This window comes from Limanda limanda, chromosome 4 (genome assembly GCF_963576545.1).
Source record: "Limanda limanda chromosome 4, fLimLim1.1, whole genome shotgun sequence".
In the NCBI taxonomy this organism is placed as follows: Eukaryota; Metazoa; Chordata; class Actinopteri; order Pleuronectiformes; family Pleuronectidae; genus Limanda; species Limanda limanda.
Window position 1 is genome coordinate 26,311,264 of NC_083639.1, and position 15,623 is coordinate 26,326,886.

At 42.5% G+C, this 15,623-nt stretch overlaps 1 protein-coding gene across 2 annotated transcripts; it reads right to left on the reverse strand.

Moving 5' to 3' along the window:
• Positions 1–3,290: 3,290 nt before the first annotated feature.
• Positions 3,291–12,667, reverse strand: LOC133000338 (NACHT, LRR and PYD domains-containing protein 12-like). Of its 2 annotated transcripts, none has more exons than XM_061070245.1 (8): positions 12,554–12,667; positions 10,359–10,573; positions 8,348–10,145; positions 7,670–7,843; positions 6,965–7,138; positions 5,914–6,087; positions 5,422–5,595; positions 3,291–4,491 (listed from the first exon to the last, which is right to left on the reverse strand). In XM_061070245.1, the coding sequence occupies exons 1-8, from the start codon at positions 12,607–12,609 to the stop codon at positions 4,443–4,445; spliced, it is 2,814 nt and encodes a 937-aa protein (XP_060926228.1). In that variant the 5' UTR covers positions 12,610–12,667; the 3' UTR covers positions 3,291–4,442. The 2 variants fall into 2 exon arrangements, with proteins under 2 accessions (XP_060926228.1, XP_060926227.1); XM_061070244.1 differs by having other exon boundaries at positions 8,348–10,148.
• Positions 12,668–15,623: the final 2,956 nt, after the last annotated feature.

The following is a 15,623-nucleotide window of genomic DNA, read 5'->3' on the forward strand; positions in this document are numbered from 1 at the left end:
TTCAGTGGGAACCTGTGACCTCGGAGCCGAGTGCCACAGACAGTGGGAAGTCAGACTCAGTGTGAAGTCTTTGGAATTTTCATGGGATTTGTTGAGAAGATTGAAGAATAAAAACACAAAAACACCTGTTTGAGCTGAGGGAGCAGAGTCGGCGTCAGAACCAATCTAATGGGGGGGCATAGGCTCACAGCGAAGGGGCATAAATTCCCATTCAATTGACTGACATAAAACGAATTTTCCGCAAACCAGCACACAAAACACACTAACCTCCAATCTCAAAACATGAGTGCATGCAAGACAGTCTCTCTCTCTCACTCACACACGCATCGGCGAAACCACACACTGAGTAGCCTACTGTGCACCGTGCGCATCATAGCATCGCCGAAACCACAAGTGACAAGCCTACGAATAATTAAGTAGGTAATGTTACAGTACAACTATCACTGTTACGTTCTCCAAACTGTCTAGGGTGGGGGAACAAACAGTTATAAAATAAAACAGAGCACCAAACAAGGAAGCAGGGAACTTAGGTTTAACACGGATCAAATATTTATTAAACAAACGGTTAGTTAACAAAAAACACCCTTCCCACACCGGAAGGGGAAAAAGAACAATGCAAAACACTACTATAGGTCAACCACCAGCCCGTCTGCGCAGCCCGTCTGCGCAGCCCGTCATCACACAGCCCGTCTGCACACCACGTCTGGTCCAACTGTTGCACACTCCGCTCTCTGGTCCACTGACTCTCTAGTTCACGGGCTCTCTGGTTCACTGGCGTTTCCCCTGACGCTCACCCCAGAGTTCTAATGGCCACACGCTAATGGCAGAGTGGCCTCAGCTGCGCCAGTGAAGGTGCCTCTCGCACACACACACACCTGGTGGAGACGAGAGAGAGGGGGAGAGAGAGAAGAAAAACACGGCACGTAACAATCACCATTGGATCAATAAATATATGATCACAGTCAATGCATCATTTTGTGTTTTAACGTCCCTGACCCTCGTTGCTTATGCTTATCGCTCTAACTTCCGCTCTGACTACAGCCGTCAACTCAACCGTGACGCAATTGTAATAATAAATTCAAACACACCAATCAACAATCACACACACACACACTTCTTTTAAGATTATTTTTGTTTGATTTCGTTTAATAATAGCCTATATAGCCTATTTATAAAGGAAAACGTCTGACTTTTACTATAATAAAAATAATTAATTAATACAACACAGGGCATGACTTGGGGGGGCACAGTAAGGCTGTCGGGGGGGCGTGGCCCGCGAATGCCCCCCCCCCATAGCGCCGATACTGAGGGAGTGACAGAGAGCAGAGGAGCAGTGGGGTGATCGGTGACACAGCAGCAGCAGCAGAGTGAAACTAAAGTGATGGAAACACTGATTCAAAGCAGCAACTTTAACATGTATTGATCTTATGACTGAAAAAGGTGAGAACATCTGAACATAAACGTTAACTTGTGACCTCAGTGGTTCACTGACATTTGCAAAACTCAGAATGTGAGCAACTAAAGACATTCTTACACCTGTGCACAGTGAATCTTCAAATATTTACAACAACACGAGGAACAGAGAGGAAGCCTGAAAACAAATGAGTCACTTCAAAAGTAAGCATTTAAGAATATATGACCTATAATAATAAATAAACACAAAACCCCTTCCTGGTCTGAGTTAAATCCAACGTGTTGAGCTCTGATATGTTAAAGAAAAATAAAATGAAGTTTCCTCCAAAAACCACGTTGTGCTGGTGTGAAACAGTCGTGAAGCTTCCTGTGATGTGCAGGAGATGAAGTTGCTTTAAAATCATATACATGAGAGCAAGTTTTATAAATGTATCCAAAGCAAGGTTTTTTTTAATTAAAAGAGAAGCACAGACACCGTAACGGTTTGGTATTTACAATAGCAAAAAGGTAACGTTATGCAAATATTACAAAAAATTATAATCAAAAGCAGAGAGTCTGAATTTTCTGTTTGTCTGGTATTTGCTGAGCTTACAAAGTAATGCACACTACTGTAGTACCATGGAAACCGGGTGTTGTTTTGAATTGTAATGTTGACTGATTTGTAGAACAGACTCGTGTTTGGTGGCAAACGGATGAGTAAGAGATACTTTTAGACGCATTTGTGAAGGTCGTGGGCGTCCTTCACAAATGTTGTTATTCAGGCATATCGAAACCTTTTTTGGTCGTTCCATGGTATTTAACATGATGGCCCACGACGTAAAAAAAACGATCATCATTTCATTTGTAAACTGATTCCTGGAAGACAATTTCTGCGACTGTCAGGAAGAAAATAAAAACCTTGTATCTCATAATTAAGATTTAACATCTCATTATTATGACTTAGTATCTCATAATTATAAAATACTGACTGTGGACGGAGTGCACAGAATAAAATAACTCATTCATGTTTTGTGCTACGTTCATTGTCTTAGCGATGTGCTGCTGCTGCATAATTATAGGCAGCGGTTCTCCAGGATCAGAACAGACGCTCATTCAAGATCCGGTCGTCCTGGATACTGGAGATGATGCTGTTCAGGGTGCAGGGTCCAGGGTCCGATGCAGACTCACCTGGAAGTTGGCGACCATGCAGATCCCGAGGAAGCGCGACGCGGTTCAGTCTGTGGAGCGTGATCTTGTCTCCACCCGTCAGAGCCTCCACCTGTTTGTAACGCACGTAGACCGTGGCCATACGTTTTGCAGGGCATGTGTCGCGATATTGATCAAGATGTGGCATCTGTTTGCTTATTTTACAGTGTGTTTGCGTCTCTCGGCCACCGTGTCTTCTATTGCCCCCCCAAACTCAAATATCACACTTATTATGAAATCACGTCACTGCTGTCACTTTTCTCTGCTGTGAACCTCTCAATATCAGTTATTTCCCAGCATTCTTCTCTTCTCAGACGCCTGCTATTGGTTGTTCTGTAGGTGGTCGAGAACATACAAACACAGATTTGCATCATTGTTTTAGAAAATAAACCATTTAAAAACTGGACAGCAAAATAATCTTCATCCACGTTTGTGTAAAACTTTCTTGGGTAAGTTTTCTATTAAATATCGTAAAATATGTATTGAACAGACTCCTCTGACTTAAAAATGCTCTGATCTTTATAGACTCTTCTTCATACAGTAAATATCACAATTCTGTTTCTACTGGTTGTTTCCACTATGTCCAGTAGTGCTAATTGTTAATTTACCTTCACCAAGGAGGAGAGGTTTTCACCTGTTTGTTGGTTTGTTTGCAAGATTAAAGAAAAACAAGAGTAATGATTTGCAGCAGGTCGGTGGAAGGATGTTTATTGTGCATTAAAGCAGAGATAAGTAGAAACAACAGAACTTTTATTTTACTGTTATGTTACATCTGGTTTTTGTCACAGAGGAAATGATCCATGTATTTGACTCATAGACTGAAAATAAAGACTTTGACTGGGATGATCTACTGTTATACAACAGCGCCACCTGTGGGTCAAAAAGAAGAAAAGCAACCACTCTCTTCACCTGATACAGAAATAAAAACGTCAAATTTTAAGTCCAGAGTTTTGATCTTTTGTCAAAAACAAAAATCTGATTTTTAACTCGAAGTGATTAAAATGTGTTTAACTTTGTGTTGAACTAAATAAATTTGTGACGTGAATCCAGGAACCTTAAGCACATAAACAATCAGATACACAGAATGTGGTTATACACACATAGAGATATACTGAGAAAGGTGAGAATAATAAAGGCAAACTAAAAAACACTATGTGAGTGTTTATATATTCTGCCTGGTGTTATATCATTTCAATAAACTGATTCTTCATGAATGAACACAATCAGTAGCAAGAGGAAAGATTCTGCGGCTGCGTGGTGGTTTGCAATGTTGCCTCACAGCCAGGGGGTTACTGGTTTGAATCCTGGTTCAGATGGGGTCTTTCTGTGGGGAGTTTACATTTTCTCCCTTGTTTTCTCCAGGTGCTCTGGCTTCATCTCACTACGGTGGCCCTGATGGCACAATGCACTGCAACTTAATAAAACACATGCAGGTGGACAAAACACAGGCAAAGTGAGAGCACAATGCACTGCAACTTAATAAAACACATGCCCAAATAGACAAAACACAAGCAAAGCAAGAAAACATCTTCATCAATTTAAAAACACAACACATTACAGAAACGCTCTGCAATTACAGAAAAAGACAACAGAAGTGGTTCCAGGGGACAACTGAAAGTGATGGACACGTCCGGTGGTTTAATTGTGTGTATTTCGTTGTATTGCATTTTTGAATTGGCAGGCTAATAATAGTAAGCAAAACATCAATGGGAACACACAGGGAGGATGGTGGACTGGACACTTTGTGACGGTGGAGCTGATCTCAGAGCAGTGCACCTCCTCTGATTCTTCTGGAGCTCCGTCTCCTCTCTTCCTCCCAGCAACAAGGCCCAGTCAGAGCTGCTCTACACACAAGCTGCTGCTGCTTCAGCCTCTGGACAAAGATCACTCAATCTGTTGAGAAAAGAAGTGTTTACAGATGCAGCACATCCAGTAGAAAGAGCAGCAGGGTGAGGCTGTCAGCTGTGGTCCAGCATCATTTCCTGTTCACAAGAAAACAACAACAACTGTTGTCTTCACATCAACTCAATCAAATGATCACAAGCAGCTTCTGGCTACTGTGATTGGCCGACTGTTCTCTCTCTTTGTTTCTGTCCAATCCTGACGTCTGTCCTCATTGTCCTCTCACAGCTTCACTGAGGAAACACTGAGGCCTGAACTACGAAGACACTTCAACATAGCCAGGAGATCTTTCTGAGATCCAGATCAACTTGACCTGACAAACACAGTCAGGCTAAGTGGTCACATGACGCTGGTTATCAACTCGTTAAGTTAACTCAGGTTTTCCTGAACAAGGTCTGAGCGTACACATAAAAGGGGCGGAGTTTACTGTGCATGACCAGTCACAGACATCGACAGTTTGACTGACAGCAGAGCCTCATATTTCACAACGAGGATCAAACTGTTCTATAATAAAAATCAGAGGAGAACAAACTGTCTCTAAGGACACACACCGTCTCTAAAGACACTGTGGTGGGAACCTCAGTGTCCTCAGAGACATTTGATGTTTTGGTGACAGGATGAGTCAGGAGAGATTGAGATGTTCTGGGTGAGTTAGAGATCAACTTTACCAACCAGAAGTTGATTTCCCTTATCCTTCCCTTTAAGGAGAGTGTGCACCACACAACAGTGTAGAGTCACTGTGGTCAGTGGGCGGAGCTTTTATACGGGTTGATCTCCGACTTAAAAAAACTATACCTGAAATTAACCTGATAACCACAAATCATGCTTCTTAGTACAAACCCCTTGATTTGTATTGTGATACTGACTGTTTAGTAAAATACTGATGAAAGCAGCGTGGACTGACTCCAACCATCTACTGACCTCACAGTCTCCAGTCGACAAGTTGGAATCTGCTTTAGATAAAGCAGCTCCATCACTCCTGAGTCCTGCAGGTCATTTCCTCTCAGATCCAGTTCTCTCAGATGAGAGGGGTTTGAACTCAGGGCTGAAGCCAGAGAAGAACAGCTGATCTCTGACAGACTGCAGCTCTCCAACCTGAATAAAGAATAAAACTTAACTGTAAATTAAACTGAGTTCATGTGTGAAAATAAACGACTAAAAACGAGTCCTGATTCAGTAGAAATTGATTATTTGGACCCGGTCTGTCCTGCAAATCAGTTTAGGAAGTCCAGAACTTAACTCACACGTGTTTAAACAAGTAGGTGAATATTTAAAATGTCACAGATTAGTTAATTAAGCAATTCAGGCTTTGTATGAAGGATAATTATGTTAAATTAGAATTAAATTAGATAAATTGAGTATGAATGCTGTATTATAGATATGAGATCTACAAAAGTCAGTTAATGAACTGACCTCAGAGTCACCAGTTGACAAGTTGGACTCTGTAGAAAACCACACAGCTCCTTCACTCCTGAGTCCAGCAGGTCGTTGTTAGTCAGATCCAGTTCTCTCAGATGAGAGGGGTTTGACCTCAGAGCTGAAGCCAGAGAAGAACAGCTGATCTCTGACAGTCTGCAGCTCTTCAACCTGAATAAAGAATACAACTTAACTGTAATTCAAACTGAGTTCATGTGTGAAAGTAAAGGACTTTGACTAAACATCACTATCGCTGTTTTCCGACCTGAAGTGTGAGTGAAGTTGTTCTGAACATGTTCAACAGTTCATGTGTGAGAAGAGCAGTTATATGATCCTGTTTTCTTCAAGTGGAGTTGATCTGAGAAGCAGTTTTTTTTTGCCAGTTGAAAGTTGTGCAGGGAGCCTGAGTAACACAAGTACAGGGCAGTACAGAGATCTATTGGTGAAAAGATAAAGGCATGGACTCCATGTAAGTCCTGTAACCATAGGACCATGGTCACGCTGTCATGTGGTCAGTCCACAGGACCACCAGGACAGATCCTGGTTAGCTTCCACAGAAACATCTCTCAGCTCAGTATCAGAGTTCACTGTCAGGAACACATGTTCTGCACTTTGACCTGGAAGCTCCAGTGTGGAAGATTCAGGTGAAAGGATCCATTGTTAGAAACTGAATATAAAATAATCCTGGAGATGTTTTCTCCTGTTTCATCTAAATGTACAAATTGTTGTTTTCTTTACTTTAGAATGAGCCTTTTATATTTACATACTTTATATTTACATACTCTATATTTATATACTTTAGATGTACATACTTTATATATAAATACTTCACATCTCTACAGAAGCAGCCGTGTTTTTTTACAGTAGTCCAGACTGGACATACTAAACCTTTTGAATTTCTATGACAACTGAAGCTACAATAGGTTCTCTTTCGTGTTTGGAAGGGGAGGGTGAGGTGGGGGGTGTTCAACTGCAACATGAAACTTCACCACTATATGTCCCTAAATTCTACACACTTAACCTTAAACATTAAAACATGATATCTGACCTCAGAGTCTCCAGTAGACAGGTTGGACACTGTAGAAAACCACACAGCTTCTTAACTCCTGAGTCCTGCAGCTTGTTTAAACTCAGATCCAGTTCTCTCAGATGAGAGGAGTTTGAGCTCAGAGCTGAAGCCAGAGAAGAACAGCTGATCTCTGACAGACTGCAGTGATACAACCTGGATAAAGAAATATGAATATTTGAATGTGTCCTCTTGTTGTTATGGTCATCATGTCAACACAGACTCTCAACATGCTGCTGACCTCAGTCCAGTCTTGACCTGAAGATAAATATCAGATCAGACATGTTGGACCATTGTTTCATTCATCACCTTCTTCTCTGTATGTTTGGTCACTGAGCAGGTTTGTGTAATTGAACAATGTTTAAAGTAAAGATGGCTCCTGACAGTGACTTTCTGTTTGTTTCCATATCTATCAACTGTCCAACGTGTTTCAATATGAATGTGTTTTATTTTGAAAACCTAAGGAGGACGAGTGCTCGGCCTCAGTCCACATGTTATTTACTGACACTTTCTCAGTGATCAGGAGCAGGTGAGTGCAGGTGAATGGAGTTGATGAGGTGGACGTGACTGACAGGCTGGGTGAGACAGTTGACTAAGGGACAGTGAGCAGAGCGGAACTGTGACAATTTATATAAATAATGACAAGATAAGAAAGAAAGTTTTAAAATTGAACAAGGATTTAAGGACCTCAGAGTCTCCAGTTGACAGTTTGGACTCTCCAGTCTAGAACACAGCAGCTTCACTCCTGAATCCTGCAGCTTGTTTCCTCTCAGATCCAGTTCTCTCAGATGTGAGGGGTCTGACTTCAGAGCTGAGGCCACGACTTCACAGTGAGTCTCTGAGAGTCGACAACCACCGAGTCTGTAATTAAAAAAAATGTAGACAAACAGATGATCTCATTAGATTCGAGTGGTCAAGATCAAACTCAAACTACCACACAATGATCACATTGGATTTCACTCTTCACATCTGATTTAATTGATCTTATGAGAAAAATGAAAATGTATAAATATGTGTATATATGTAGACATACATTTAAGTATCTACTCTCGCTCTCTCTCTCGCGAGTAGCCACATATCCTTTAGCTGTCACAGTTGATTTGAGCCAATCTCAGCTGACACTGAGTCTCCAATCAACCTAACTCTGATCTTCATGTGTTTGGGTTTGTGGAGGAAGCTGGAGAACCCAGAGAAAACCCTGCAGACACAAGGAGAACCTCCTCCTCACAGAAAGGCTGCACTAACAGAGTTGACCACTGCAACACCATGCTTCCCAAAACAATGAGAACCATTTAACACTGAGTGTATTGGAAGAACGACTCATCTCCACTGACTGAACATGTTATTGATCATGTCTGTACTCACCGAGCCTTTCTACAGTTCCTCACAGCTGGGATCAGTAGCCTTCGACCCTGGTCTGATGTGTTGAACTTCTTCAGGTCCAACTCATCCAGAACCTTCTCTGACATCTGCAGCATATAGGCCAGAGATGAGCAGTGGATCTCAGAGAGTTCCTCCTCTGATCTGTTCTCTGATGTCAGGAACTGTTTCATCTGCTCATGAACTGAGTGGTCGTTCATCTCAGTCAGACAGTGGAAGATGTTGATGCTTCTGTCAGGAGAAATATCATCAGTATTCATCTCCTTCAGGTTGTTGATGACTCTCTGGATGATCTTTGGATTGTTCCTTGTCCAACCCAGCAGGCCTCCTAAGACTCTCTGGTTGGGCTCCAGACTGAGGCCATGAAGGAAGCGAACAAACAGGTCCAGATGACCATTTGTACTGGTGAAGGATTTCTCCATGGTTCTCTTCAGGAGGTCATCAAGGAAGAAGGTACTCCTTGTGTTCCTATATGTTCCCAAGAAGTTGTTAAGTTCTTTTGTGTTCCTCTTGGTGTAACAGTGGAACATGTAGACTGCAGCCAGAAACTCCTGAACGCTCAGATGAACAAAGCAGTAGACTGATTTCTGGAAGATCACACACTCTCTTCTGAAGATCTCAGTACAAACTCCTGAGTACACTGAGGCCTCTGTGACATTAAGACCACACCGCTCCAGGTCTTCTTGGTAGAACATGATGCTTCCTTCCTCCATATGTTTAAGCGCCAGCCTCCCCAGCTTCAGGAGAACGTCCCTGTCAGCCTCCGTCAGCTGCTGTGGAGTCGTCTCATGTCCCTCACCGTACTTGTTGTTCTTCCTCTTTGTCTGAACCAGCAGGAAGTGTGAGTACAGGTCAGTCAGGGTCTTGGGCAGCTCTCCTCTCTGGTCTGTGGTCAGCATGTGCTCCAGAACTGTAGCAGTGATCCAGCAGAAGACTGGGATTTGACACATGATGTGGAGGCTCCTGGACGTCTTGATGTGGGAGATGATTCTGCTGCACAGCTTTTCATCACTGAATCTCCTCCTGAAGTAATCCTCCTTCTGGGCGTCAGTGAAGCCTCGTACTTCTGTGACCCTGTCAACACATGCAGGAGGGATCTGATTGGCCGCCGCAGGTCTGGAGGTTATCCAGACGAGAGCAGAGGGAAGCAGATTCCCCCGGATGAGGTTTGTCAGCAGCACGTTGACTGATGACCTCTGTGTGACCTCAGACACAAGCTCCCTGTGGTTGAAGTCCAGAGAAGGTCTGCTTTCATCCAGGCCGTCAAAGATGAACAAAGGTTTACAGACAGCGAGCGTCTCTGCCGTGAGCTTCTGTAACGCTGGATGGAAAACACGGAGCAGCGTGAGGAGACTGTGCTGCTGGTCCTTCACCAGGTTCAGCTCCCTGAACGAAAGCACAGTCAGCAGACCCACATCCTGGTTCTCTAAACCCTCTGCCCAGTCCAGAGTGAACTTCTGCACCGAGAAGGTTTTTCCGACACCAGCGACTCCGTTGGTCAGGACGACTCTGATGCTGCTCTGCTGGTCAGGTGAGGCTTTAAAGATGTCGTGGCACTTGATGGGAGTGTCGTGGAGGATCTTCCTCTTGGAAGCCGTCTCAAGCTGCCTCACCTCATGTTGAGAATTAACCTCTTCACTCTGTCCCTCTGTGATGTAGAGCTCAGTGTAGATCCTGCTGAGGAGGGTTCTACTTCCTGTTTCATCACTTCCTTCAGTCACATGTCCACATCTCCTCCTCAGACTTAGCTTATGTTCATCTGAAACCTCCTGCAGACCAGGATCTGCTGAAAGACAAGAAACAATGTCAGAGATAGAGAATCTGAGAATCTGCTGATTGTTTTCATCAGATACAGAAAAACTACATAAAATAAAAGCTTTTTAACTTTGTGCTTTTATAACGATGTTGAATGTTGATGCTGTATGAAGGAACAAAATAAAATTGCTGATGTCAGATGTGAAGACATCAGCAGACACATGTACAGTGCTGCTCTGACCGGCTGTCTGAGCTTCATCTCCTGTTATCGATCTTTGTCCACACTGGGGACAGGAGGAGTCTCCTGAAGAGCCAGACTGGTCCCAGTATGAGGTGATGCACTGTCTGCAGAACCAGTGTCCACAGCTGGTGGAGACTGGATCCTTCAGGACGTTCTGACACGAAGCACAGCAGGACGACTGCTCCTCCTCAGAAACATGCCTCCTCTTCCTCTCCCTGTGAAGACATTTCCTGTTAAGTCAAATGTCACAGTCACAGGTTGTCATTACTTCTGTCAAGGAGGTTTTGTTGTCAGCTTGTATGTTTCTGTTTGGTTGGTTCGTTAGTGGGATTATAAAAAACTACAGATTACGGATAAATTTGGTGGAAGGTTGTGGTCTGTGAACCAGATCAGGGAGATTAAAAAGAGTCATAGGGGAGAAAAGGGTAATAACGTTAGATGTAAAAAGTCTTGTGAAAGAGGTTCAAATGTTTTAAAACGCGGTAACCAGGTCAAAACTCATTACAAAGAATAAGGATACGCTCCCGACAGTGAAGTTAATCTACGATGTACTGATTGAGTCTTTTTCGAAAGATGAGTCTTGTGATTGTTTAGTCATGCCTGCTGAGTCAGAAGGGGGAGCTCTTAGCCATGACGCACTATTCTCAATGAAGCTGCCTGAGAGAAAGCGTCTTTATTGCTATCTCCCCTTTTCAGGTACGAAATTAGTATTTATGCTCTTAAACTTTGGAATGTGTTTGTTAAGTCGTTGTGTTAGTGTTCTTTCTTAAGTTGCACACTAAATATTAAGTGTTTTGGAAGCTATGATTATGTGTGTAACGAATTACTAATACATTTGTGTGTTCATTACTAAAGTAACTGCCTATGATAAGGAGCAAGGAATATAACAAATAGAAGACACAAATGGTTACTTATGTTTTACCCAATGTCTTAATGTATCACCTTACCTGTACATTTAAGTTTGATCTCTTAAGGTTAAGTTTATATTGATAGACAATTTTCATAAATATTCACCTGTTACATCTGATTTGACATGTTTAAGAAAGAGTGAGAAATTATACTATACTTCCTCTTTTACTTGCCTGTAAAACAAAAGTGAAAGAAAACTATATCGGAAAGTTGATATTGAAATTGAGAGCAAATACTGCTGGAAATAATATGATTCTCAATGAGGCTGCCTGAGAGAAAGCATCGTGTCTGAGCGTCTTTATTGATATCTTCCCTCTTCGGGGGCGTAACAGTTTCATAAGGAGCGTGTTGGTTTCTTGGTGGAGGTCTGAGCTCTTTGAATGATTCTGAGGGATCAGTCACCAACTTCACTGAAGCTGTGTCTAATGTAGGGGCCACACTAGAGCAGGGGTTCCCAAAGCCGGAGGGTCGCGAGACACAGAGGGGAGGTCGCGAGATGAAAAATGGTCAACTACATAAAAACACGTCCACTCAATATTAGACTTGCTCTTGCGGGGAAATGTGCTGAGCCGCCTGTATGAGCTGCGGGACGAGGTGCGCACATTTCAGATGGAGCATGGATCCCAGCTCGCTCACCACCTCACTGACCCTGACTGGTGAACAAGGCTGGCGGACTTGTGCGAAAAGACTTCCTCAGCCCTGACGTACATAAAGAATAAATACAGAGCGCAGCTAAACGTGGAGATGATCTCCGAGTCGACGTCTCCAAAATAAAGCCAAGAATGGACTTGCTCTGCTCCATGCATATTGCCCACCTATCTCATTAGTGAGTTTCAGAAAAATAAGTAATGTGTAGGCTAAATAAATAACCCTAAAGTTTTTGCACATGGCAGCAATAAGGTGTCTGCTGCTCGTTATGCACACAGACGCACACATACATCACCTGCGAACTTTTTTATACTTACAGTATATGCTCACTCAGCCCTGCTGTTTATACAGGGAGATTCCCTTTATTCTGGTTATATTCTATTTCTTAAATTACTATAAAATAATATCATGGCTGTAAGGCTGTTGTTCTTTTGTGTTGTAGTAATGCCCATGTTTGCAGAGGCCTAAAAGTGCGTGTGTGTGTGGCTGTGCGCAACATTATATAACACATCCAGGGTCGGTGGGGGCTGCCAGTATCTGGCAACGTTATTTTGGGAGTCGCAGGCTTTTTGGGAACCCCTGCACTAGAGGGAACTAGATCCTCTTCAGATCAGTTCACAGTAGAAACAGTCTCTTACTTTGTGTGTGAGGGTCCAGGTTCATTACTGAAGAGTATAGGAGGTTCCATGGACATGTCACTCTTCAGAGACACACAGCTGGACCCTGGAGACTCTGCTCTCAGGCTGTGGTCCTGACCTCTGCAAACACAAACATGTTTTTATTCAGAACACATCATTCACTGGTTCATTATATGAGGATCACTGGAGGTATAACAGGTCTTTTACTTTGTGTGTGAGGGTCCAGGTTCATTACTGAAGAGTATAGGAGGTTCCATGGACATGTCACTCTTCAGAGACACACAGCTGAACACTGGAGACTCTGCTCTGTCCTCTTCTTCCTTATAACCACTCATCTTCAGTCTGAGAGGAAAGACGCTGACACAGACTGTGAGCTGAAACACACACACACACACGCACACACGCACACACACACACAGCCTCATTTACTAACAGTGCAGACACACAACTATGTGCCTTAAATCAATCCATAAGTTCGTACCTAAATTTGTTCGTACTCTGAGAACAAATTAGAACTTCCTCCGATCATGTGTACAAGGCAAGGCTGCCCTAGAAAATGTAAACATACCCTTTGACTAAATGCATAGTATATTGAAACTCCATTTATTTAAATAAAATTGTAGATAGACAGCAATAATTACATTTTCTGATGAATTTACCAAAATAACTAAAAAACTGTCAAATTGACGCCCTTTCATCCTCATCAACTTTATAAAAAACCTTCAGAATTCATATGAATGTTTCTGGATAAACGGGGCGTCGCTTATTCTGCAACAATGAAGTTAAAACACCGCGTTAAGTCGTAATCTGCGGGAGGAACTCTTCTGTCTGCGGGAGCCTGAGTGCGTATTCGTCTCTGTCCCTCTTCACACGAATTGATGAGCACATGTCTTCAGGTATTAATCATGATGTCGGATCATGACTCTGGATCTTTCCGGTCACTTTAACCCTGATGTCCTGACCGTGCACGTCACGTCATGTCTCGCAGGTTTAAACATGTGTCTCATAAACTCTAAAGCGAATCAAACAAATACAGAGTAAACGTCAGTCCTGTACGTGTCCTAATAACTTGTGATCAGAGTTTACTGTTGAAGTGTAAAGTGAGCGCAGGTCAGAGGAGGAGTGAGGAGGACGAGCGGACAGTTAAGGTTCGTCTGTCCTGAAGCAACGGCGGATAAACTCCGACCAATGAGAGCAGCTATACGTTAATTCAGTGTTTCTTCAAATATAACAAAGTCAACCTCCTACATTGTTTCCCTTTTGTCACATTAACCTGAGACTCAGGATTTGAACTCAGCCGACCACAGTAAAATGATATTAAAGTTGTTCAAACACTTACCAGCCTCTGACTTCCCCTTTGCTCCGGCTGCTCTGAACACTGATGACGGATAAATAGATTATTCTCCAGCGGGAAAAACACGGGCTGAGCGATGATGTTAATGCGGAAGTGCAAAAAGCTGCAGTTCTGTGGGTGGCCACATTGACTCCCATGTTAAAAAGCCCCACTTTAGAGCAGAATTAAACCTGTTGACAGCCTGGTTCAAAAAACGCTTTTAGTCTCAATCACTAAGTTCCTCCCTCATGAATACTCTGAGGGGGGTACATTTTTTTCATTTTTCTCATTTCACTTGACTACGTTATTGTAAGTTACTTCAGTATTAATGTCATATTAGATTATTGTACAATGAATAACTTTAGTGCAGCTGCTGCAGTGGGAAACTGAAGCTATTATGATCTGATGACCTTTGAAGTAATACACTTTTATTTTTAAAGTGTAAAAAAAATTCTGTTAAGGAGTTAACCTGACATATGTATGACTTTACATATCTGTGTATTTGTGTTGAATGTTCCTTTAGGATGTCCAACATGAGACACAACTGGAATCCAACCAGACTGAACACTAAGTCATCACTTCAGCACTGACTCCAGGTACAGACCTGTTTTCATAACTTACAAACAATCAAAGCAAAGTATTGCACATAATACATAATGCATTAAATTATATATGCAATACCATTAATGTGGAAGAACTCCATACTGTACATTCATTGTCTTGGTAGTGCACTGTTTAATCCAAAACCATATTCAAATACAAAGTTGAATATCCACAGAAAATAAGGATACAAACTTGGTTCATAACTAACACTTCCTCTACAATAATGCCATACTTTTATGTTTCCTGTCATTTTATTAGGGACGGATGGGCCTGAAGGACACAGCTGTGCTGACCGTGTTCTGTCTCTTATGGCAAAGAAGAAAAATAAAACACTGGGGTCTTATCTAAACTGTATCAATTCAGAAAGTAAAGGATGAACATGGTTGTGATAACCATGTTCATTGTTTTTAATAAACATAATGAATATATAGAAATTAACCTTATTATCCATGACACTTAGTAATGACTGCCAACTCTAAACATTTGCAGGCCATCTTTAGTTAAGAGAGGAAAACATGAAGTGTTGTGCAGATGAAGCTGCATTAGTATGACTTAGTATGTCTTAATTATGAAATACTGACTGTGGGCGGGGCGCACAGAATAACATAACTGACTCATGTTTTGTGCTACGTTCATTGTCTTAGCGATGTGCTGCCGCTGCTCCGGGATCAGAACAGACGCTCATCAAAGATCCGGTCGTCCTGGATACTGGAGATGATGCTGGTCAAGGTCCAGACTCCGATGCAGAGGTGGATCAGGTAGATGCTCCTGCTGTGGACGTGAGGTTGCATCTTGAGCGTCAGCAGCGTCTGAACCTCCACCTGTTTGTAACGCACGTAGACCGTGGCCATACTTTTTGCATCGCATGTGTCGTATATTGATCAAGATGCTGCATCCGTTTTCTTAATTTGCAGTGTGTTTGCGTCTCTCGGCCACCGTACCTTCTACTGTTCCCTGTTCCCTCCCCAAACTCAAATATCACACTAATTATAAAATCACTTCACTGCTGCTACTTTTCTCTGCTGTGAACCTCCCATCATAAGTTAGTTATTTACCAGCATGTTGCTGTTCCCAGAGGCCTGCTAGTCCTACCTTGTGGTTGTTCTGTTGGTGGTCGATAACATACACTGATTT